Source organism: Trachurus trachurus, assembly GCF_905171665.1.
Source record: "Trachurus trachurus genome assembly, chromosome: 13".
Classification (NCBI taxonomy): domain Eukaryota; kingdom Metazoa; phylum Chordata; class Actinopteri; order Carangiformes; family Carangidae; genus Trachurus; species Trachurus trachurus.
In genome coordinates this window covers 28,502,686-28,527,185 of record NC_139892.1, presented here as the reverse complement: position 1 = coordinate 28,527,185, position 24,500 = coordinate 28,502,686, and the positions used below count along the sequence as shown (strand labels likewise).

Sequence of the window (24,500 nt, the reverse complement as noted above, 5' to 3'; positions counted from 1 at the left end):
ACAACAATTTATTGGCCGAGTCAGTGGGACTCCTCACCAGTGGGTTAGTAGTGTTGGTGCAAGCTGATGGACTGACCCTGTTTCAAAATGACATCACCATCCATAATTAATACAAGATATTTACAGTATTCATGGATAAAAATGAGCTTTGGCTCAGCTTGTACTTTCAAGTCCACAGAGCAGACCACCAGCCTCGTGCAGTTTGCTGAGGTTTTGGTTCTTCTCCCTGTCAGAGTCTCATCCATGTGATGGATGAGGAAGATTATAGGATTTACTGCTGATTTACTCAGCTCGGGATGCTAATAGAAGCCACAGAAATATGACTGTATGCCTCTCTGAACTCAGCACAAAGTACAAGAGACATATTTGTTTCAGATGGGTTTTTTATGCTGTGTGTGATTTGGATCTTTCCTGTTTATTCCCAGTAAAAAATATACAGTATACAGATGTAGACCATGCAGGGCCACACTGCCTTATACTACAACTGCGGTTTATGTGACAAAATAAAAACTGGCTGCACGACCGTCTTGACAGATCATCTACTAATGTGTAGTTGATAATATTGCCAACAGACAGTAGGTTTTGGTCTGGATGAGCCTCTGGTTTCATTTGCCTCCTTGTTTGCAACTGCTCCAAAACTACAGTGCAAATATCAGTTTTAGCATGAATTGTTTTCCATGGAGAATCCCACATGTGTGGATATGAAATCATGTATCCAGTAGATGGCAACAGTCATATCCAAGCCTTGGAGCGAATGAATGAGTGCTAATGAGCTGTGGACTGAATCCTGTGGTTTGGGTCAGAGGCCAGATGGAGTCCAGACAGTCTTAACCACAGACACACTGTCATCAGAAACAAGTCCCAAAGGCCCAAACCAGTCGAACCTCACAGCCATGTGTTGAAATTATTGCACATCTCTGACTGTATATGAGGAATGTGCCGTATATAGAATGGCCCCCATGAGCACTGGGCCCAAATCTTACTTCCTACTGTACTATCATGTTGTTTTCTTCCATGTCCACCTTACATTACTCCTCCATTCATCATTAAGGATCTGATAAAATTAGTATTTCATTCTTATGCTCTAATTCACTGTTAGAGGTGTTAATGAGCGCCAAGGCCCAGATCTTTTCTTTTTTCAGGCTATTTTTATTCCCTTTAGATGTTCGTTATTTTTTCAAGCTTCAGACAACTTTATTTAGGTATATCTCAATTGCTGCATGGCACATACAAGGTCATAAACAATGTGGAAGGTCAGTCAGCACTGTGGCGTGCTGGGAAAAGGGAGGAGGTGGGAGTGATAGTCGGAGTGAGCCTCAGAGTCAGTAATAACCGAATATATCATCTTACTTCAGTGCACAACATGTAAGAGTCTCCCAGTGTGTGAGAAAAATAAACCAGAAATATTGGTGTTTCACTTTCATAAAAGACTAATGCATCATCAAAGCCTGTTTTGTGGCTACTTTTTGCTGACTTTTACGACCTTGCAAAGACAGTCGGCGTGTTGGATTTTTATGGATGTTGTGCTGAAAGATGCTGCAACTTGGTATCTTGTTGCATTCACACGGCCAGAGAAAAACCCTGTACGCTGTGAATTATGAGGAGAATTGAAACTTTTTAGCAGAGAGAAGTGAAAAAACAGGTGGACACTCTGATCAGACATGGCTCATAAATATGGAGCTCTGACAGGCGGGGGCCACAAGTAAAAAGCACGAGGGGTGTGAGATCCAGAGGATATGCAAGGTCAGGGGTCATTAAGTTGTGAAGCAGGTCTAGAGGTTAAAAATCAAATGGTGCCACTCCTTGATGTTTTATTCCTCGTCTTTCACGCCACTTTTGCGTCAGCATTTTTACAGGCAAATGTTTGCACATACAAATGCTGGGGTTTGCACATCTGGATGTGAGACATATAAAATGTTAAGAAAAGACACATGCTTTTACTTTGCAATTGTGTTCTGCTTTAGTCCTGACACCCGGTACTTTGAGGCCATTCACTCACTGGACACTTTATTACTCTGGGCATCTGTGTCGGTGTTGATGCTGAGGAACAAACACAATCACATTTTCATAACAGCATGAGTCTCTATTCATAAACAATTAAAAACATGGATTGCAGAAATTGCAGAAGCGCCATCCATTATTTATTTATGATGTTGCCATGACAACATAGCAAGTTAATGGTCGACATGATGACTCACAAACTGGTTGGGTGGAGATAATAATGCATAATAGTAATGGCATTTGTTACAATACATGCTTTTTAACATTCCAAAGTGAGACATATGTGCAAATGTGTTGGAATAAATTGTTCTTGCTTTTTTTATTCAATGGAGTGAATTGGTTGGCACAATATTCCAAATGCACTAAATAAACTTTTCACATCAAACTGTAAAATAGATTTTTTTTGGTTGATGGGGTATCTACAAGAAGCAGCTAAATATGATAAATAATGGTGCCTTTTGAAGTAACATCTTCAAGTGTTGATACAGTGCACTGTAGTATCCAGTCTGGTCAGGGTTTAGAGTGAACAATGTTCTGCTTGATCATCTATCAAAACCATGCATCAACCATAATTGTCTACACCCTCTCCAGGCCAACTATTCTGAGTAAGCAATGACGAAAGCTGCAGTAAGAGAACTGGCCATAGGAAAGTGAGGAGGGAAACAAGAGAAAAGATCAAATGTGGCTGAAAAAAAAAATCAGACAAACGAGGACACATGCTGTAATCATGAGATTTACTTCGCCGTACGCTTCCTGCTATTGTTTCAAAGAAAGACTAAAATTCCTTCAACGGTCGTCGGCACGCTTGTTGAAATATTTGCATCTGACAGAATGAGTTCAGTTTAAAGCGTTTGTCAGCTCTTTCATTGTCATTTTCACTGGTGAGACGGGAGCCATGTTCGGTTTCCTGAAATACAAACGTGCAGGACACTCAGACATAAATGCTCACATATAGGGCAGGCCGTCTGTCTGGCTGACAGCAGCAAAGCCCATCGCTCAACCACAGCAAAGACGGGGCAAGCTGTTTACCATCCCAGACAGAAATCTGCTGGGGCCTCTGTTTTTCTTTACTACGCTGATGAAGTGGTAATTATAGGAGAAGCCTCACACCTCCGGAGGCAGAGCATCTTTACGCCCAAGGCACTCTGTTGTTTTGCCTCTCTTAGACACATTTTCCTCACAGTACTGACCAGAGGCATCTCGTGTGAGAGTTGCACAAGTGGGGGATTATGAGCAACACATGCAGAAATGGCCACTGCTGCTTCAGATCAGATTGTAGCAGGGAAATTCCTGCTTAGTGACTATGGAGCAGTGTGATTTGATTCTCACACAGCAATAAAATCTTTTCATGCAAGGTTGTTTTTTTTTAAATGCCTTTCATTGCTATCTTTGGGTTCATAGAATCTTTTTCAGCTTGCAAACAAACAAAAACATATTTCCTGACCTTAAGCTGTAAATCAGCTTAATAACTATTCCAGCTCTGCTGTCTGCATGGCTGCTGTTGTGGCATATCCACATCAGCGTTAAGCGCAATCCAGCTGTGTCAGTGGTTGGTCGTCCATGGTGGGAACCGAGAGGGGTCTGCGCATCAGCATCCCTCCGTCGCTGACACAGCGTTTGCACACATCATTTCCTCGCAACAATCCCCATCTCTGTCTACCGGCATCAGCGGAGTCATGATGGAAATACATTCCTCACAAAACGCCGGGTTAACTGCGCGCTTGTGTTTTGCATCTGCGCGACGATATTCAAACCATCTGTTTCCACAACGCAGACAGAGAGGAGCTTTGCTTTGGGATTGAAGTCGACATCAGTTGGCATCACTGAGTGTAGGGGAGGGGGTGCACACAATCCAACTTTGAGTATAGGTTACATCCCCTAATGCTAAATTGAGCTCCGCACTCAGCATGTGCAGCAGTCGTAAATGCAAACTACAGGGAATGGCTCTTCAAAGTCTTTTATCTCCAGCAGCGCCATGTGAAAATCTTGGCTTTGCCTCTGCTTTAACATTTTAAAAAGTTGCTGGAAATAACTGGTAAAATGAGATGGTGTTTGACTTGTTGTAACGCCGTCACTGTGATATCAAGATCGCAGTATATTGCTGACATTTATGGGCGCAGTGTGACTAGAGGAGCAGAAGGGAATCATCCACAACTTATGACTCAGTGAGAGGCCAGTTCTTGCAGTGGCACTAATCAGCACTAATGAAGACTGACAGTGGAGCCTCGCACCATAAAACCTGAAATGAACCCCTCTAATTAATTTGCTAATTGGAAATCTGGAATGAGACACAGCCTGCTCTTATTATACCGAAGCGGTCTCTTTGTCTCTTCATTATGAAAATACATTGGATTAAAAAAAATGACTAGTGATTATCTGAAGTGCCATACATTTGGGCTGTGCATTTTATTTATACTGAGGTGTGGCTTCTGGTACCACACTGTACGTGCTTGCTTAATACGGCACTGCAGCAGGAAATAGTCCCACGCCACATGAAGGCACTATTGGACATATTACCACCAGATGTCTGACACCATGACATTGGTCCCCAACCTCCTCTTGAGCACATAAATGTAACAAAAATGTTGTTGATGCCTCGTGTGATTTACAATGGTGTGGATTTACTACAATAAGGCATGAACAATTGCATTAGGCCTTGCATTGTGTGCAACCCCTTTTCACATCCTCATCTCTCAAGGGCAGAATGACTTTTTGTCCCTTGGAATCAAAATGCACTTCATTTTTGATGCATTTAAGCTCGAGTCAAACAGATGGAAATGTAATACCCTGCCCCGTAGCTGCAATCCAGAAACTCACCTGCCACTAATAAATTTGGCTGATTTTCGTGTGGTGAAGGTGTGACTGAGGGAAGGCCTGCGTGAGGCCTTGACAGGAGGTGTGGAGTCTTTGCACTTTGTCTTTTGTTGCATTTCTGGCCTTTTCCTGGATTTACGATCTGCTTCTCACACCCTCTGGCTCTCGAATGCCTCGCCACTCCCGTGTGTCATGTGACACCGCTGCTCTGTAGCCAAGCAAAAACCATCATGTCTGAGAAGCCTGTTGCGGGGTTTATGTGACACAGGCAGCTCTTCAAAATGATTAATGTCATGTCACTTTTTTAGCTTATAGCAGCAGTTATTTATACATTTCACAGTCACTGATTTGAGTAAGAATCTTAGGAAATGTCTTATTTTCCCATGAGGATGATTAGGACAGCAGTGTAACATAATAAGAGAACAAGAGATAACAAAAGTCAACAAAAGTGCACTTCATATGCTCCTATATGAGGCCCCTCCTGATGTAATTTCCATATGAATTATTGGCCTGGATATTCCAGCTGCTATCTGTCTGGTTCTGTATATTCAGTTGTAAATGACTCATTCAGCAGTGTGCGTGTCTATATGAAGAAATCATGTGCATTTATAGATGCAGACTGGTTTATATAGCTAACAAGTTGAAAGGAACATATCCTTAAGAGTTAATTCCATATAGATCGTTCTGGCTGAACGACTTTGTATTGAAAAGAGTTGGGGCAAATTAAATATTATATTGTTTTTTAACAGTGTAAAAGCTATAACTATGTCTTCATCTCAACATGGCATGGTATCTTGTGGAAACCAGCTCTGATATAATAAGGTGACGGCTGGAAGGTGGCATGGAAGAATATATTTGAAGTCATATTGTCTGCTGGTGTATACTCTGCAGTTACCTTTGGTGGCTGGATTGATGTATATTTTTCTAAAATCTTAGATGTTTTTTAACACAATATACTTGACTGCTCTACACGTGTTGAGTTCCATGGGAAAACATGTGCCTTAACCCATCAAAGAGAGCAGACAGTGAGTTCTCACATTATAAATCTTGATCCGACCTTCATCCTGAAGAATTCAGACCTAGAACTATAGCCTTAGGTAATAATATTATACACTGTATTTCTTTCATCCCAAGCCTTCAAATGAATTTCACTTCTGTACATTTTAACACATCACCTGTTTTCCTCTTCGCACGACACAACTATCCTGACAATGCCAAAGGCATTCTTTAACCAACAGACAGGACGGTGAATGGGTCTAATCTCAGCTGGCTCACTAACAACTTCTCTTACATTCCTTTGCAGTGAGTTAGTGGACGTTTGAAACACTAATCCGTGGGTTTTCTTTACCAAAAAGGAAAAAAAAAAATCATATCACATATTGTGCATGGCTGTTTGACACACTTGAGAAGTGTCTGACTGTCCTACCCAGTATCACATGGAACAGAATCAAAGCCATGCCACAGGCTTACTTTCATCCATGTTCCCAGCTGTAAGCTAATGTAACTTAGAACAACAAAAGAAGAGCGCTGCTTGTCATGTTAGCCGTGCAGATCTGGACCGTCTTTCTGGTCCCCCTTGTTGTCGCAACTGCTACTTTGCACATCTGTGGACGTGTAGCGCTGAGATCCTGGCACAGCACAGCCTCTGCTGCCTGAGCTGCCAGTATTGATCTGTTCGTCTGCTGAGATTGTTAGCTTTCGCTTCAGGAGTGGAGAGAAACTGGCTCCGTGCCTCCACTGTTCTCACCACACGTCTTCTCAGGGCCTCATTTCCATCTCCTCTAATCAGAACTAAACATATTGAGAGCATAAGTTGGTTTATCTGCGCTCTGTCATTGGACTGTGAGTAGTTAGTGTGTGCTCCAGTAAATTAGCATACACATGTTCCTCCCTGACAAGCACCAATCCGTGGTGGAATGAGCGTGTGTGTACGTGTGTGTGTGGACATAGGGGAAGAGAGAGACAGGCTGGGAAAGGGAGATAGCGCCTCTTGTTTGTTCAATTTGCTTGACTTCAGATCAGATGGAGACTGAACTGTGACACAGGCAAACACAGGCAAATGAACAGAATCAGTACCTTGAAGTCATTGCTAAACTGCTGTCTGCAAAATATCTTGTACGCATGTCTCCAAACAAAACCAGAGAAGAGCTGTGGTGCAATTGTGTATTACTTTTTTAAAATAATCTGACCAGTAGTTTCATGCTCTTGCATTTTATAGTGACTATTAGTGGAAAGAATCTGGTATTTGAACTTTGAGAGAAAAACCTGCAGGTCTTTGTCAGCGCGGTATTTTCGACGACAGAAATATGGCTATCGATGGCAGTGTCAGTCATTTTGATCCAGGATGAAATACCTCAGCAGTTACTGGAGCAGACTGCCGTGTAATTCGGTAAAGACATTCATGGTTTCCAGATGATATATTGTCCTGACGTCGTTGAACCCCTGATTTCTCCTCTAGCGCTACAGGGGCGACATCTGCGCTTCAGCGTGAAATACCTCCAAACCCGTCGGATGTATTGCCAAGAAATTTAGCACAGACGTCACTCACCTGACGATCTCTTAGATTTTCATTTAGCATCATCATCATCATCACATTAACATTGACGAAATAGTGCTGAGCTGCTCTCAGTTGTACTTGTTTAATGCTAATTAGCAAAGCGTTGTTGTTAATGTGAGCATGTAAGTATGATGTTTACATGGACTGAAGGGTTATGTGGGATGGTGGTCTCTCTTTCTCTTTCATGGATAACCTGAGTGACGACAGGAAGATGGAAAATAGATTTTATGGCTTTATATGTTCAAGCAAAATCATCATTCATCACAAATAATACATTACCATTAAGAGCAAAGCAGCTGAATAAGACACTGAACTAAACAACATATCTGACCTGTTTGTCAATTTCTTCTCTCATTGCAGCTCCTACACACAATAAGCAGCTTAATTTACAGTCAGCTGATCAGAGTGTGTGCATGCATGTTGCAAACATTATTATAACACTGTAATTTAAAAATGATCAGGCAAAGACAGTAATTAAATATAATGAATGATGATCATACTAACTACAACTCCTTTTTTCTCGGTCTCTCTGTGTTTTCATTGACATCTTTTAGTGTTTCTATTAATCAGGGTTTTATTTACAAAATTAAACATGGCATATTCATATATTTTAAACTTATAGAGGGGCTTCAACTTGCTTTTAAAATATATAGAGAGAAAGCCAAGAATATGGAAGAATATGCCAACAACTGTGTTTATAGATATGAGCACATTAATGTATGATCTTCAGCAGTTCAACTGTCTCTGGTGTTTGTGTTTCTTTATGAAAAAAAGAAACACTGCCGAAACCAATGTGTACTTTATATTTGCTTTGTTTTGACCATAACACAGCTTGAGAGAAGAGGGAGATTAATAGGTGCTCTCAGGGTGAACTGAAAGCCGGGTGTCATCACATCAAAGACTATGAAGGTTGCATCACTGCTGGATCTCTTCCCCTCTCTGGATCTCTAATTAAAAAAAGTTGCAGAATTCCCCTTGGCTCAGAGTGATGCCACAAACAGCCTGCAGACATTTGTCAGGCACCGAGGACACAGGTGAAGTGGGGATGATAAACAACTCTCAGCTCTTTGCATATTTACATAACAAATACATGTTTAGGAGATTTTGCATGTTAACCAGGACTGTTGCATTTAAAAAAAAAAAAAAAAAAAAAAAAAAGCAAGTTGTGGAGTCACAAAATCGAATGGTTGTGGTGACATTTTCTGGTTGAGAACAGTTACCACCACTGTGGAACAAGTCTCATTTAACAGCCGAGGAGAAATGTTCCCTGTGCCTGGAAAGGCTGAGTCTGTCAGTTCCAGAAAATGTTGCTGGGAGGGGATGACAGATTAGAGGTTGGTTTCTGGTCTCTGGTCTCCAGGCCGGGGAAAGAATTGTTCACGTTAAGATATTGATGGAATTTTCAAAGATTACACGAAAAACATGTGAATTCAGTTTGAGGCCTCTTTCCTTCCCCTTTGAATTTGCGCACATGTGAGTGTGTGTGTGTGTGTTTGTGTTTAGAGCACATGTGCCTGATTATGCGACTCAGGAATAGGTACCATCACTGCAGTTTGTCATTAATGTGCCACAGCCTTGAAATGAGGTCTGAATTATCTGCTCCACTGCCCACTGAACTCATTTGCCATCCAGTTTCTCACATAAATGACTTTTCCTTTTCCGTGTCTCTTTTTATCTCTTGTTCTCGCTGTAATTAGGGCAGTGGAGACAATGGCGAGTGCGTTCAGAAAAAGCTATAGAATAAAAGAGGAAGCATCGGAAAACAAGCACCGACTGTCATTACTCAGCCATCGCCCCCTCATGCAAAGATGTCTCGTGGTGTTTGAGAGCAATGCAGGGTACAATACTTGCAAGAAGCAGCTTTTACAGTGAGAAGTCATAGAAGGTCACCAGTCTGTCGGCTGTGGCGGCGCGGATGCTGACAAGCTGCTTATGAGTCATGACGGAGTGATACATAACAGGCATTCAGAGGCTGTTCACCTTGAGTAGAGCACTTTAAGTCCTTGAAAGACCTCATTTTTCTCACCTAAGAGAAGTCTCTCTCTCTGTCTCTCTCTTTTGCTCCCCCTCTATCCGTTCCCCGTTCGTTCAGTATGTCTCTCGCTGGCCAGAAAAAGCATTCCAGTGCCATGGAGATGGACATCTGGGCTTTTGGCAGCTAGAGGGATGCTTGCCTCAGCTCCACCGGGGGATGTCAGAGTAAGGTCAGACTCCTCGCAGGCTTTGACTGCATTTGACATCGGTGTTGTTAAACAAAGCCGAGAAGCAAAGTTTCAAGTTAGAATGATGATAAAAGTTGCATAATGGAAAGGTGTGGGAACAAGATATCTGTGCAAAGTGTTTCATGGAAGCCTTTTCCTTCAATTTAACATGCTCAAGGGGATAAAGCCACCCCGACAGCAGCTGCCACGGTTACAGTGTGAGCCGCTAACTCACTGCGAGGCTGCTTGGCACTGAGCGATCGCACAGAAGTTCAGTCAAGTGACCATGCAATATTTAGCGCCCCTTCCAGCCAATCAGGACTTTTTGTCCCAGAGCTGTCTCTCTCTGTTTTTCTTTTCTTGGTCGGTTACTGATGCCCTCCAAGCAAATCTTTCCTCCTTGACATTTTGCACTTCTATTTAACCGCAATCAACCAATCATGCGTTCAGAGATTGAGAGATGAGACACATTCCAGCTTTGAGGACTGACGCACACGTCTTTGCTGTGGTTTTCGTAACCGTCGCGACTGTGTTTTGGGGAGAAGACACAATGCACACAAAGGGCAAGGAACTGACAACAGCAAAATCCTGAGTACATTCGTTCACTGGCTGGTGTGATCAGAGTGGTTATCTGCTTGTCATTGCACTGATGTCTCCTGCAGCTGGAGCGGTGGAAGTGTGACTCTTCTTAATTACATGAATGATTTAAATGATTTTGCGGAAAATATCTGCAAAATAAGATGACGTTAACTTTATCCAAAATTTGCTTTTCATTGCAGTTCACCCATGACAACTAATACACTCCTAATTAGGAGTGAAATCTTAAATGGCTGTTGAAGACATAATAGTGGTGTGTTTAAAGGTAAACTTGAAGCTTGAACATAATAAAAACCCTCTTTTTTTTCTTCTAAAGGTTTTCAGTAATGCACTTTTCCAATATATAAGCCATACTTATTTTTATAGCATACTAACAAGCCAGTCTTTATGTTTTAACTGGTTAATAAATTGTGTATTAATCATCCGTGATTCTAGTTGGAGGTAATTATAATGCAGCCATGGAGAAATATGACTTTTTATTACTCGGGTATGACTACGTCTTGGCAACGTGACTTAAAATATATAGAGCTGTCTGAAAGTCTAAAACCTCTTTCCCACTGGTCTCAGACTTCTAGACCCTATTATATATCATGTCTAATTATGTATATCATGGTATATTTGAAGTAAACCCTGAAGTTATTTATGATACTGCACAGAACTCAGGAACAGTAATTATTTCATGATTGAAGTTAATAGCTATTAATATTGTTTAGATTGTGACGGCAGATTTTCATACACGTTGAATGTTAAGAGCAGTCTGTAGCTCATACCAAAGTGTGTGTGTGCATGTGTGTGTGATTTGCTCCACTTTCTCACGACAGCTGCAGGACAACTTTGTGATTTTGTTTTTCTGGTTATAATTATTCTCTGAATCCAATGTTTTTTTTCTTGCCTTTCATTAGTTTTGGGACATTTTGGGGAAATGCTCCCAAAACCAGCCAGCAGACTGTCAGTGTAGCTTAGCATAAACAATGGAAGCGGAGGGGGCTAGCCTGGGTCTATCCAGCTATAACTAAATCCACTTACAGCAAAATCAGCTTTACCAGCACCTCAAAGCTCACAGATGAACATATGATGGCTCATTTGTTTAATGTGTGCCTGCGTTACCAGTGAGTAAAACTGACAAGTTGTGGTTTCACAGGAGCTTGTGTGTTTGCCACGCAGCAGTAACTTCCTGTGGTCTTGTCATCACCACTTTCACAGAAATAGTGAAGCTCAAAGAATTCACTTCTGAATTAGTGACCTTAGCAATCCTGCTAAGCTATGCTAACTGCTCACTCCAGTTACGTACGAATCACATTTTACATATGGAACTCTCAGAAGAGCAAACTGCCACGTGTCAACAGTTTTTTGTCTTCACATTATGCAAGATCTCCTTATTCAGACAGCACATTATGCATCTCTAGACATCAATCTAAAGGACTCTGTGGTTAAACAGTGTTTTTACTTGTCTTTCTCTCTCTCTCTATCTCTCTCTCTCTCTCTCTCTCTCTCTCTCTCTCTCTCTCTCTCTCCCTCTCTCTTTTTAGAAAGCATTACTTAAGAACTTATACAAAAAAAAACTACTCCACTTTGACTTTGTCCTTTTTTACTCTCCAGCGCAGCAGTGTGTGCTCACTGCATATGTATGTATTATCTCAAGGCCTGATTAAGTCTCCATTAGTCATGCAGAAAACAAAGAAAGTGTAATCAAAATGGAAATGAGTGTAATGGTGCTGTGGAAACAGACGAAGCAGACAGACTGGCTTCTGCTGAAAATACTTTTTTTTTGGTACTCTTTGTCTCTTGTCTGTATTTAATAATGTTGAAGACAATTGAATCCAGGTCTGAAATGTTGAAGATGCTACTGAGATAGTTTTATGGGCTTGAATCTCTTGAGCCGGGACATTTAAATATTTAGCTCTGAGAATGAAGGTTACTGTATGAATACAAGAAGTGAGAGTTCATCGGCTTTGCGCCACAATTAGCATTCCTGTTGGCTGCTCATATTTTCTCAGTGTCATCAGACAAAAAGTAAACAGATGTTAGGGGAGAACAATTTCCAAGAAACCAATTTAATCACTGAAATTGCTCGAGGTCATGTTACAGAAATATGCCGCCTCTCTGATCAGGCTGTGTGAAGGAACTTGTCCTACAGCAAACAATCAGTCAGTCCTGTTAACAAGCCCCAGAGTCAGACTCCCCACACTCATCATTTTAAACCCATCCATCACCTATACGAGCTGCCACGGCCGGAGCGCTGCTGCCAATACGTGACAAGATAACAATGAGACAGCAGCTAGCCCTCTCCAGCTTCTTCATTCACATCTATTAAGAGCTCCCAGCGGTTGTCAGACTAAACAACCTCCACTACGAGGGCGATAAGTTAGACATCAGGTTTATTGTCGTGTCAGGTTGTACAGAGGCTAAAGTGCTGATGGGTCCGCATCGACACAGCATTGCAAACACCCACTCGAGTCAAATCTGGTTAGTTTGAGTCAAGCTCATAATTCAGTATGAAAACAGAGCCAAAGCTCCGGCCTCCGTGGAGCCCTGCTGATTGTTCAACGAAGAAAGGCCTGTGGCCAAGGAGAGAGGGCACGCTCTCATGTTTGATGGGGGGGTGCAGGACTTATAGTCTGGGGCCCAGGAGGAGTGACTGGAGGGGGCACAGGCCCTCTCCTTTGTATCTTTTGGAAAGCAGTCAGTTATCTGCACATGTGTCCCCATTAATTAGCCAACATGGGAGCTGAGGCTAGAGGCTGTGTTGATGCTAAAAGGGGGGTATAGTGAGGCAACACTGAGGTCCCGACTTTCTGTCCCGGTGCCCCAGGGGCAGCTGGGTACACCACCTGTTAATGAGCTCTGAAGTGGTCACTAATTGGACCGCTGACTGTGGACCACCCAGGGAATCAGATGGACGGGGAGTCCACACCAAGGCATAAAGGCCTCCACAGTTTACGGGGCTCACAATGTGTTTTATCTGTTTACTTGTACGTATATAAGTGTATTAATTTTGTCCTAATAGTATTAATTATGATAAAGCCGTCTTTAGGCAAGGCAAGGCAATTTTATTTGTATAGCCCGTTTTTAAACGTGTGTTTTCTCACCTCATGTAAAACTGATGCTCTGTAGATAGATACAAGGTTCTTACAGGACAGTGACAAATATTATTATTCAGTCCAGAAATCAAAAATGAACTTGAATGTTCAGTGTATAGGCTTATATATGTTGTGTGTTTTTTTGATGATGTTGTTGAAACATCATCAGACATGCACCTCTTGTTTATTGGTTTTAGTCGGTAAATGGATGTCAGTGAAAGTCTGTGTATGTTGTTTCAAGAAAGAGCACTCCTTGTTTGTAACACATTTGTATTTTGATACTTGTCGCAGCCTGTAATTGCTGTCAGTGCCAAACGACTGTTTTGACAGAAGCAGATGTTGCATTTGAGTTTAATTTGTCTGTTTACAACAGTTTGAAAGCACCACATACTGTACATCCCGCTGGTGTCACTCTGCAAGTGTCAGGCCGAACATCAGACTCTGATTGATGCGTGTGTTTCTTCATTTCAAGCACGTTTCCATTTCATGTTTTGTGTGTGTCATCGCCGAACTTCCTCCATGTGCATGTGCCTGACTAACCAACATGGTTGTTTCAGTGTGACACAGAGGCCCTGCTCTCCTGTAGCGCTGTCACTCAGACTGCTGCTGTTTGGGTAAACAGATAGGCAGAGCAAAGTGCCAGATAATAGCTTTGGCTCAGCATGAGGCCCTTTAACCGTTACATTAATTGCAGCACTACAGGAGCAGCAGTGGAGACGTGATCACTATTTTTTTGTTTTTACTGTTATTAATGTGTCCAAAACTGTTATGAAATGGGGTATTTGGGTCATCACTGTGTTTGCAAAAGTCCCCTTTGATTTACGCTGTCAATTCTCTAATGGTGGGCGGGATAGATGAAATGATGGGTCGCCCTCTTCTTCACACTCCGGTGATCTAAAGTACTCTCCAATGAACAATTCTGTCGGCCCGTCTGCTATTTATCAGAAGTGATGCCAGATCTCATTGAGGAAGCAGATACTTCCGACAGACTGCCACTCAGTTAGCTAAAGGGGTTGGATGCACTTTGATTAAGATTCCTCTTACCTCCCCAGCCCAACCTCCCTGCCCACATTAACCCCCTGTCAGCGGCCCACAAAGAGAAAGGGCATTGCTGAGTCTGATTTATTTCACACAGAGCCATCATAAGGGCACAGTTGGCCAGACATCTCCCCCTATAAGCCACATACACCCCAAGCCCTGTTGGCCTCTCTTCTCCTCGCCCCCCTCCCACTGTCCCGCCCTCACGCCGCCTGTCACACACGCTCAACCTGTCACACTGAGGAAGACACAGGCACAAAGACCAACCTGAATCAAAAGGAGCTGATTAGCAGTTAATGGCGCATCACTGTATTTGCATCAGGACTGTGAGTGGCCGTTGTCAATCACGCAGTGGCCCTCCCCTCCTCTGTCCTGCCCATGTGTTCCCTTTGGGGTCCAGCCACTTATGGCTATTGACACCCTCACACTTAGACTCAAGCTGCACACAGGACAACAGGACAACCTCCTGCTGAGCACAGAGAGAGAGAGAGAGAGCCTGAAGCCTGGAGACTGCACCAGCACGTCCTCCTAATGGATCTATACTCAACAACTGATTCTCACTGAAATTATCATTCTGTTTGCCCCAGACACACAGACTGAATTTATACACAACTGTGGATGTTTGGTTGTTTACTGCAATGTGGGTGTTTGAATTTTGGAGCCAGAGACAGATTTTATTTGGATGTAACCTGGCACTTCTCAGTGCGTTCGCTCTCTGCTCGCTCCGAGGATGCAGAGGGCAAGAGGTTTGGACCGTGGGTGGGGAAAGTGGGCAGAATATTTCTGGGTTCTCAGTCCCTGTGGTGTTATTGTTGACAGACATGGGAGTCGCTGAGCAAGGGGTCAACGAAGAGGCAACGCCAGCTCCCACCACTGAACAGGAGGAAGACAACTCTTTGGGCTACACAGGTACCGCTGCTGCTTTCCCATGACACTTAACACTTTTCCCCTCCCACTCACAAATGTGTTGCTTATTTGTGACTTCACTGGGATGTTTTGACCTTCACAGTTTGAGGCCGTTTTCACCTCCACTTGCTGAAGATGTAGAGTTTCTCTGTGCTATCTTTAAATGTTTAAGGTCTTTACCTACAGGCATTATTTTGTGACATCACAGCTTGTTTACATGTGTGGTATAGGAAACATTGTGTATTTTTTTTCATATCTCTGGACTTCTGTGAGTGTGAGAGAAAGAGTAGGGGAAAAAATGATTATTCCAGTCAGAGTGAGTGACGGAGATCTATGATCTGCTGTTGTTGGATACACACTTGCAGCACATAAACAAGTTGATTCTTGTTTAAAAAAAATGACTAGGTTATTGAAAACATTATATCGAACCATTAATCATTAGTAATTTGATCAGAACTAAAGAGTTATTTCCACAGCTTCATGACATGACTCAGACAAAAACAAATAAATTGATCAGCATCAACATTAAAACCAGACACCTGTTTTAATGTTGATGCTGATCACTCTATAATCAGAGACCATGTGTTGTGCATCTCAATAATTATACAAAACTGCTATACACAAGTAATTTCTGTAGAAAAGCAATCAAAGTGATTACAAAATGCACTCAGGGGCCGGTTGTTTACATGTTTCAATCAGACATCAGCCCACATTTAAAAAGTCTTGGACAGAAGAAATGAGCCTCAGTGTTGTTGGACATCAAGTTTCCACATGTGTTTCCATGGCAAATGGATGTTTCAACACAATCTCGATGTTGTGGCTGCTTCTAAGAATTTGGAGGAGAATTTTGGGGGAAAATGAGGCACAAAGAATCAGTTCAAGTGCATCAGCTGATTTACCTGATATCTACTCAGACCATAGAGTTCTGCAGGGAAATAAAGAGCTGGAATTGGGTGTATTCACCTCAGGGACTGATGAGCACACACAAATAAATAAAATCTGGAGAGAATAAGTGATGACGCATGTGTTTTTGTTCATTTCTTCTTTTTTTCTTTTTTTGAGTGGCAGCTTTTCCTCCAGAATGGTGAGGGAAGTTTTCTCTGTGTGTTGTCACAGCGAGCAGACCTGCCTCCCTGGGTGATTTACTGGACCTCACACAGCTTCAAGAAAAGAGCAGAAAAAGAGAGTCCAAATTAACTGTCCAAACCTGTTGTGATGTTCGCCACTGTGTGCGGTAGCTTGGCAGCTCGAGTTTATTTTGCCTTAAACTCAGATAATAGCCGACAAACCCAAAGAATTATCATCAGCATCGCACTGTGTCTTTTATTTTTTCAATAATGTCATAACATTTCAAAAGTTTGAGCCCAAACTACTATCAGCTCTTGAATCTTTAATTCAAACTCAAAGTCAGCATTTCTTCCCCACAGTTTCCATTCCTTTAACAAACTTTAACAAACTTCACATGCTCTCAATGAGAGTCTAAGAGGAAAATCATGTCATATCTGCCTCACTGCATTTGGGTCCATCTTTAGAGTGATAAATCTGTCCGGTGGACAGTGCCAGGAGTTCATCTTTAATCTGGCCATTTAATCCCATCTGTGCATGAAAATGAAGGAAAGCGATCTGGCCCAGTCAGTGAATTGGAAATGAGACTAATGTGCCTTAATACCTCAGTCTGCCTCTGATAGAATAAAGTGGGCGGCTGCCAGGGACTCCATTTTCAGGGAGCGTGACTCGCTGACTGGTACGTGAGCATAATCTTGACAGCTGCCAGTTTTTAGCGAAGGTGAAAATGGAGTGCACCTTCAAACGCTACAGTGAACAATCTTTCAGGGTCCGGCTTGTGTTTGCATGTGAGTCTTTGCCATGTGATCTCAGTAACCTTCGTGGAGAAGGAGATTCATTGATTTATGAGTAAGTTCCCCTGTTTACACAAAGTGAAGCTGTTGTAGCATCTGAAAAAACAGGATAGAGGTGTGTCAAGTTGAAGGAAGTAACTTTTTACCAAAGTAACCAGTGCTGAAACCTGATGTTCCTGAATTCATATAAAACTAAAACCAGCTGGCACAGTAGTGACATTGTAATGTCTTACACTCTCCTGGGATTACAATCCACTGTGAATTTTATAAGGAACCACATGCTGACCTGAAATTTGCAATACATTAGAAGTGTTTTTTATTGGTCCCCTCAGACACTGACTCTCAGCCAGCTCTAAATTGTTTCCTGATATCAAAGAGCTTTGTGCAAAACTTCATTCATAATGAATGAGGCTGACCTGTGTGAAGGCAGTGGATTAGAGAGGCCTGCTAAAACTCTTGCACTTACATTTTGCTATCCTCTGCTTGGCAGGCAAACGCACAGAGGAGACAGGTCTTTGCCTTGACATTAAAGCTGAGCGTGACTTCAGAGAGCACATCAGAGCTCTAACCCTCGCTCTCCGCTGACAGCGACCATTGCGTTTCTCACAGATCACAAAGGACGGCAACTTCAGAGGGCTGCTCTGTTTGTGAGGTTATGGAAATAAAGATAAGGAGAAAGTGAGGGAACTGAAGGTTGCCACACTGTCATCACTGATTGGCTACAGAATAAAGAGACCAGACTGCTGTGATACCACGTTTTATCTTCCCTCAAACCTGGTCGTCCTTGAATGTCTAGAGAACACACCATTCACTGTACAGACGGAGGTACAGACGAGTCAGAGCAAGTCTGAGCTGTTAGGGAGGTTAATACCGCTGAGCCAATCACAGATTTGATAGATAGCGGATAAATATCTATTGTCACACACAGTGCAGTGCAGCCTCTTACTTCACTTTGCCTGGTGGAAATGGGAATGTTGCACGGCCTGTGAAAGAAATTAAACAGTATACAGATAACTTGGATAACCTCTTCACACCTGCGCCCTCAGAGGTTTCTCCTGTGTGTATAGGCACATACAGTATGAACACTCAACACTAATTTCCACTTGAGTGAAGAAGCGCTGGTTGACGTGGCAGGATATAAATGATTCAGTTTTAATATTGTCCAATACCAAGACATCACTTGCTCCAAAATACGGTATATTTCATACAGCTGTAGGGTTATTTCACTGAGGAAAAGGTGCCAGACTGGTGTTAGCAACCTAATGGTGGTAATTATACAGTGAAGATCATGGGATGGATTAGACAAACAAGACAGTCAGTATGTATTTTTAGGCAGTTATGTTTTTCTCTTTTTCTCTCTAGTTCTGGACCTCTTTCCTTTGAACAGGTGAAACCTTTTTTTTGGTTTATTTCCAAAATATCCCAGACTGAAGCATAATGACACGTCTTTCAAAGAACATAAACAACACTCAGCTGATCCTGACCTCTAGCTGGTATAGTAACACAGTCTGCCATCACTGCGTTATGAGCACAAAGTGTTGTGTGACACCATTCTCTCAGCTGACACTTTGTCACATCACACATTTTCACCAAAGGATACATTAGCAGTAAGCCTTATTTATACTTCAGATGGAATGCAACATCCAATATGAAGCGACATTCAATCAACAAAGCCAGTTGTGAGTGTTGGTAATGGGTGATGGGTTTTTGTTAAGCCTGTGTGACTGGATATGGCAGGTACATAGAAGTAAACCGTTTGGGGTGATCTGACAGCTCAGTGGTGAGTGTGCTTACAGTACATGGTTGTAAAAGCCCTGAGCTGCCAGTCCCTGGTCAAACCCATACACTCTCCTTCTCCACATTTTCTGTTTGTCTTCACACTTTCATAACCATGGAAATGCCTGAAATATATTTGTAAAAGTATAAAAGTTTAAAAACAAATCAAACAATCAACAACATTAAAAACAATTTCAAACAGTCCACACATGTCAGGTAACACTTGTGCACACATTTAAGATTCTGTAAATACATGCAAAGCAAAACCACTTATATCTGAAGGGAGCTTTTTAAAAATGTATTTCATTAAATAGATGATCTTGAGTACAATTTATTTTGGAGATAGGATGTATTTTTATTGTTCAAATTGTTTGGAATTTGTTTGTGTGAATTGGACAAGGCATTCGGAAACACCACAAACTTCACAAGTCCATCAATTCTGTCAACTGTCCTTTTTAAATAAATAAATAAATGAAATGATTCATTTGTAGATAATGAAAGACACGTCTGTCAACCGGACACTGAAACTGATTTCTCCCCGTATTTAGTTCCCTCTCTTGTGACTGGCTATTTTCTTCAAGTGCATTTTATTCCGTTTTCTGACCTAGATTTACCATAAATTTGCATATTTCCATCTTTAATGAGAGAACTGTGATTCTATAAGAGCTCTGCAGAGTTACTGGCTGATCAGAAATCAGCAGTTTCTTCACAGGCACATGGACAAGATGAACAAGAATCACAAAACAGCTCTCTCTGGCTTTCTAAATTTGTTGCTCACATTCGTAACCACAGGGAAGTTGAATATAACCCTAGCTGTGTCCCAGTTCAGGGGTTACTCCCTTTGGAGGCTTCATTTAAAGGCTGATTGCTTCACAGCAGCGATGCTGCCTTCTTTTCCTGAGCAACAAAGCATCCAACAGGTGGATCCCTCATGGCGATCTATCCCAGGATTCTTTGCACATTGGTAATGAAAGCAAACAAGACAGAGCCACTTTTGAATTTAAGTGTAGCGTTTCTGCCCAGTTCCACAGCTAACAGCACAACTATTAAAACCATAGGCCTTAAACTTCCAGTTTTTGTGAAGAAAAAAGAAAAACGTACATGTTGTCATTGTTGCTAGGCGACAGGAGCTTTGCTTTGCGATACATTTGTAGTGGTGGGCACTCGGTAACTCCTCTGTATGCCAGACAGTCTCATTTCAGTTCAGCCTTCACAGATTAGGATAACTACAAGGCACGGATTTAGACCACCAAACAGGCCCCTGAATTGGGACACAACTCATTTATTCACTGCAATGAGAATATGAACAGCCGTAAGTGTAGCTTCAGAGAGGAGCTGGCTGTTAAACAGTATCCTCGCTTTTTTTTTCTTTTCTTTTATTCTTGTAGCTCAGTGGGCGGGGACAGGCTGTCTGTTCTCTCCTTTCTGAGGTGGAGGTAGAGGTGCAGTGCTCTGTGTCTTAATATATGGCACTAACAGCTTTTCCATGAGAGAGATGGAGAGCTCTGTTCTCTATTCGTCCTGTGCTCTCATTACCAGGCTGTTGCTCTGGCCTTGAGTCCCCACCCTGAAAAACCAATTTCCTTGACAGTGTCACCCCCACATATATTACCCAAGAGTCACCGCTGCATCAGCGTGTCACGTCTCCACGACCCTCACTTATGCTCATCAGCCTTAGTGCCCAGGTAATCATTAAAACAGGAAGGCCAGAGAGTGCTACATGTCCAGCTAGCTTCACTCCCACATATTATACCCAGCACTGCAGCAGCACTCATTTCCTAGCAGTGCAACAATAGAGAAAGATCCCTGGCCATGCCTGGAGGAGCAATTCACTTGAGATATAATTAGTTATAACCGTGCACTAATGTCCTGCATGCATCTTCCCCAGCCTCTGTGCTGCTGAGGCCAGTCAAGGTTTTTTTTGTTTTTTTTTCTCCCCCATCCAATCTCTTTTCAACTCCCTGATCCACAAATGGGTCTATTAGCAATTCTTGTCAGGATAGCGAGTGGAGTAATGTGGTCAAGAGGCACTGAAGATTTGAGCTGGGAGTTAGCACAAGCACGCAGAGGTCGAAAGCACAAAGAGTATGAGGTGAGAATTGAATTAGAATATTCAGATTCACGTTTCTAGTGTCCTCGTGATAATTGGGAAGAAGATTGGATAAGTGCTAATAATCAGCTGCTCCTGCCCAGTCAAACACACTTTAATTTCTCAATGAATGCATGAGTGTTTTCTTAGGATGTAAATGGGTTACACTGTTCACCATCTCAAAGTGGAGAGAAGAAAATGCTCTGGCTTCTTGTAACTGAACAGGAGTTGGTGGCTCACATAGACTTGATTTTAGAATTGCTGCGTAATCTGTGACCTCTCTGTTTTCTATCTCTAACATGTATTACAGTGGTGTGCAGAACAGTCCAAAGTGTTGAAAGAGAGGATGAGAGAATTAAACGTATCACACACAGCACCAGAGTCATGCACGTACAGGCTGTCACTGGTAACCTACTTACCATCATCACACTTACACATAGATTTGGTTTGTTCAAATTCTGTTGATCAGCTCATATACATTTGGTTGTACGTGTCATACACTTTGGTTGTACGTGTCATACAGCGTTTGGAGTAACATCTCCATGCTGCAACAATAGTGTCAATACCAAGCCTCTAGCTACTGATGCTATTGTTACACACCCCACAGTGTGGTGCATTTGAGGGAATGTTGGTCACACTCAGTATCACATCACATGACTCACACTGACCTCAAAAGATTTATCTCGCATCCCATAATCATAACAAAAGAGACAGGAGATGGAACCATTATGAACACAGACAAATGATAATACATTTATAAAAGTCTAATGATATCTAGATATATGGCTTTTATTCTAGCTTGACCTGAAAAGGTCTATAGTACACAAGCTTTCTGTCCCCCACTGGAAACACTTATCGCACATGCGCACAACAAAGCGAGTGCGAATGAGAGGAACATTGTGTCCAATTATTCAAGAAGGCAAACTAGTGCGGACAACATTGTATTAGCATAATAGAGCAATAAAAAAATAATAATTCTCTTAAATAACACCACTGAGACTAATATCGTGTAACTTTAGTTGTCTAACAGCTGCAGCTGAACAGCTGCTTGGTTGTGCTGAAAAGTCTTGAGGCATAAGGCATGGATCATAAAGTCCAAACCACAACTTCATCAGCTAGAGAGTTAGTTATTTCTGTAATAATGAGTCCGGAGTGTTGTTAAAAAATGAGAGTGGTATTTACCTTATACTGTGTTGTCCATACAGCCCAGATGATTTATGTCCTTTTCACATTTTACAGTGCATTTAAACACATGTATGATATGGTCAGCCAAGTTGTAATCATCATGATACACTTCATGTAATTCACTGCAAATGTAATAGACACTACATCCTTCCTAAATTATAGATTCTTTATTTAACCCGCCCACATCAGCTTCTCTGTTATTAGTCCTGATGAAACGGCGTGAGCGGTTTATGTGTTCTTTTCCAGAGGTGCCTTTGCTTGCAGATCAATTAGGCCTTTTTATGAGCAAACAAACGAGGAGAGAACCTCCACCTCACCAACAGCCCTGTGTGCTCCTCCCAGCAGAAATGACTCCAATAACTGTCAGCCATGAGTGACGGCTTGATGATCTGTAAAATCATTGCTCGTTTTATTAGCGGTGATATGACTCATGCGTAGTCATGTCGACGCTCAGCCAGAGCGGGGCCAGTGTTAGGCCTGTTTCTCTGAGAGTCGGTGTGAGCTGTGGGGGGCTGTGAAGCCTCAGCAGTGTGAGTCAGTCTCAGCAGGGCTCAGTGTTTGTGTGAGAGAGTGGAGAATATCAGGAGATTGAGGAGGGTCTGTGTGTGTGTGAGTTGCGGGTGGGTGGGGGGGGGGCGCTGTAAATCTGAGCAGCACCTGCTCCCAGGACTCTGGCGCGTGGTGTGAGGTCAGCAGCACCAGATATCCCATCGATCATATTTATTACATTCATCACAGCGCCAGTTTGTTTTGGCAGCTGATCGCACCGGGGAAAGAGAAAGAAAGAATAGGCTTTTCATTTGAGAGACGGGGGAATGCTTCTAGCATGAGCAGCGTCTTTGCATTTTTCTCAGTTCAGGGTCTTCGGAGAGAGATCAGTCACTGACGCTGGCTCTAAGGCCTCACTGAAACCACAACTGCAGCAGAATGATATTCTAAGTACAGTTCTGGAAAGTTTCTGGACGTTGTAACTTTGAGAAAAACAAAATGAATGTCCCATCAATTCTCGGCTCTGTGGCACTTTGGGTTTGCAGTTGAAGTTTGTCTATATTGAAAGAACAATTTGTGTTTTTACTTGATTGATTGATTTCTCTATGATGGGAAGGAAAAAAAAACATCTGAGTTAGGAATGTTTATGTAAGCCTAAAAAAAGCTGCAGGGAGTAGTTTGATCTGGGCATCGACTGACATTTTATCCACAGAAACTCAGTAGCTTGTGGTTGAAAGGATAACAATGTCCGCTTGTGGCTGGTCAGTCGATGCGCCACTTTGGCCCAGACTGAAATGTGTCAATTTAGTGCCATTACATTTTGTACATCCATAACCCACAGAGAATGAATACCAATGACTTTGTTGATCACCTTACCCTTTCATTTAAGATTTGATTGACAGTTTGGAATTAAACAACAAAACAACTATTGGATTGATCTTCAGGTTTGTCGATAGATCTTCAGTGACAGCCCGACTCCATCTGCTGCTACTTCGTCTTTGTTTTACGACCAAACACCTGCAAAATTAATTCCCATCAGCCTCAGCTGGTAATTAGCAAATATTACCTTGCTACCAACCAAAATAGTGAGCAGAGAAAACATCATACTTACTGATCTATTTTATTAGCAGCAACACTAACAGCATGTTAGTTGTTGTCGTTGATATTTAGCTCAGAGCAGCAAAAGCACGGGCTCACAGAGCTCCAGATAATCTGTTATCATCTCAAAATACAACGTGTTTTTGATGAAAAGGGAAATTGACTCAATGTGGATAAACTGTGCAACTGGTTTGAACACACTCTCACAATGTGTGAGTATTTTATCAACTATAATGATGCTCTTCCTCCGTTTCTCCCTGCCTGCCGTCTGGTTCAGCCACATCTGAGAGTCAGTCGTATGGTTTTACGTTAGTGACAATGTCCTGAGTGTGTAGCTGCCTGGCTCCCTCTGAGTGAACACTAACTGAGTTGTTTCAGCTGTCACTGTCAGTGCTGTCACATCTGCACACCCAGAAAATATTTACTCACCGAACAGCCGAACAAAAGGCCCTTTTTTCAAAAACTAAGTCTTAGCAGCTGAAGCATCGAACACAGGGGCGATTCCAAAAGACCACTCTCCCAGTCACTTGACTATTCGGACCACATTGTACATAATGCAGTTGCAATGTATCGCTTAGATATAATGAAGAGGTTTTTGAGCTCTTGCTCTTGCTCTTGATCGGGATCTTGTGATTGGCTGAGGTCCAGCAGAGATAAGAACAATAGAATCTCTCGTTACCCACGGTCGGTCGGTAAAGCTCTTCTGTCTCTAAACCATTTAAGCCAATTAAGCATGCAACACAATGCTGCTTCATTTTGCCATTGTGCATTTCTATGTGAGAAGGAGCAAGGCTGAGCTGCGTTCAATAG

The 24,500-nt window shown here is 42.2% G+C and overlaps 1 protein-coding gene across 1 annotated transcript in view; it reads left to right on the top strand.

The window, feature by feature from the left end:
• Positions 1 to 24,500, top strand: part of robo1 (roundabout, axon guidance receptor, homolog 1) — a gene marked incomplete at its 5' end in the record, with an annotated part of 220,431 nt that overhangs the window by 63,129 nt on the left and 132,802 nt on the right. Inside the window, one exon of the mRNA XM_083984904.1 lies at positions 15,108 to 15,197. Within this exon, the coding sequence (XP_083841030.1) occupies positions 15,108 to 15,197 (90 nt within the window). The remainder of the gene's footprint in view (positions 1 to 15,107; positions 15,198 to 24,500) is intronic.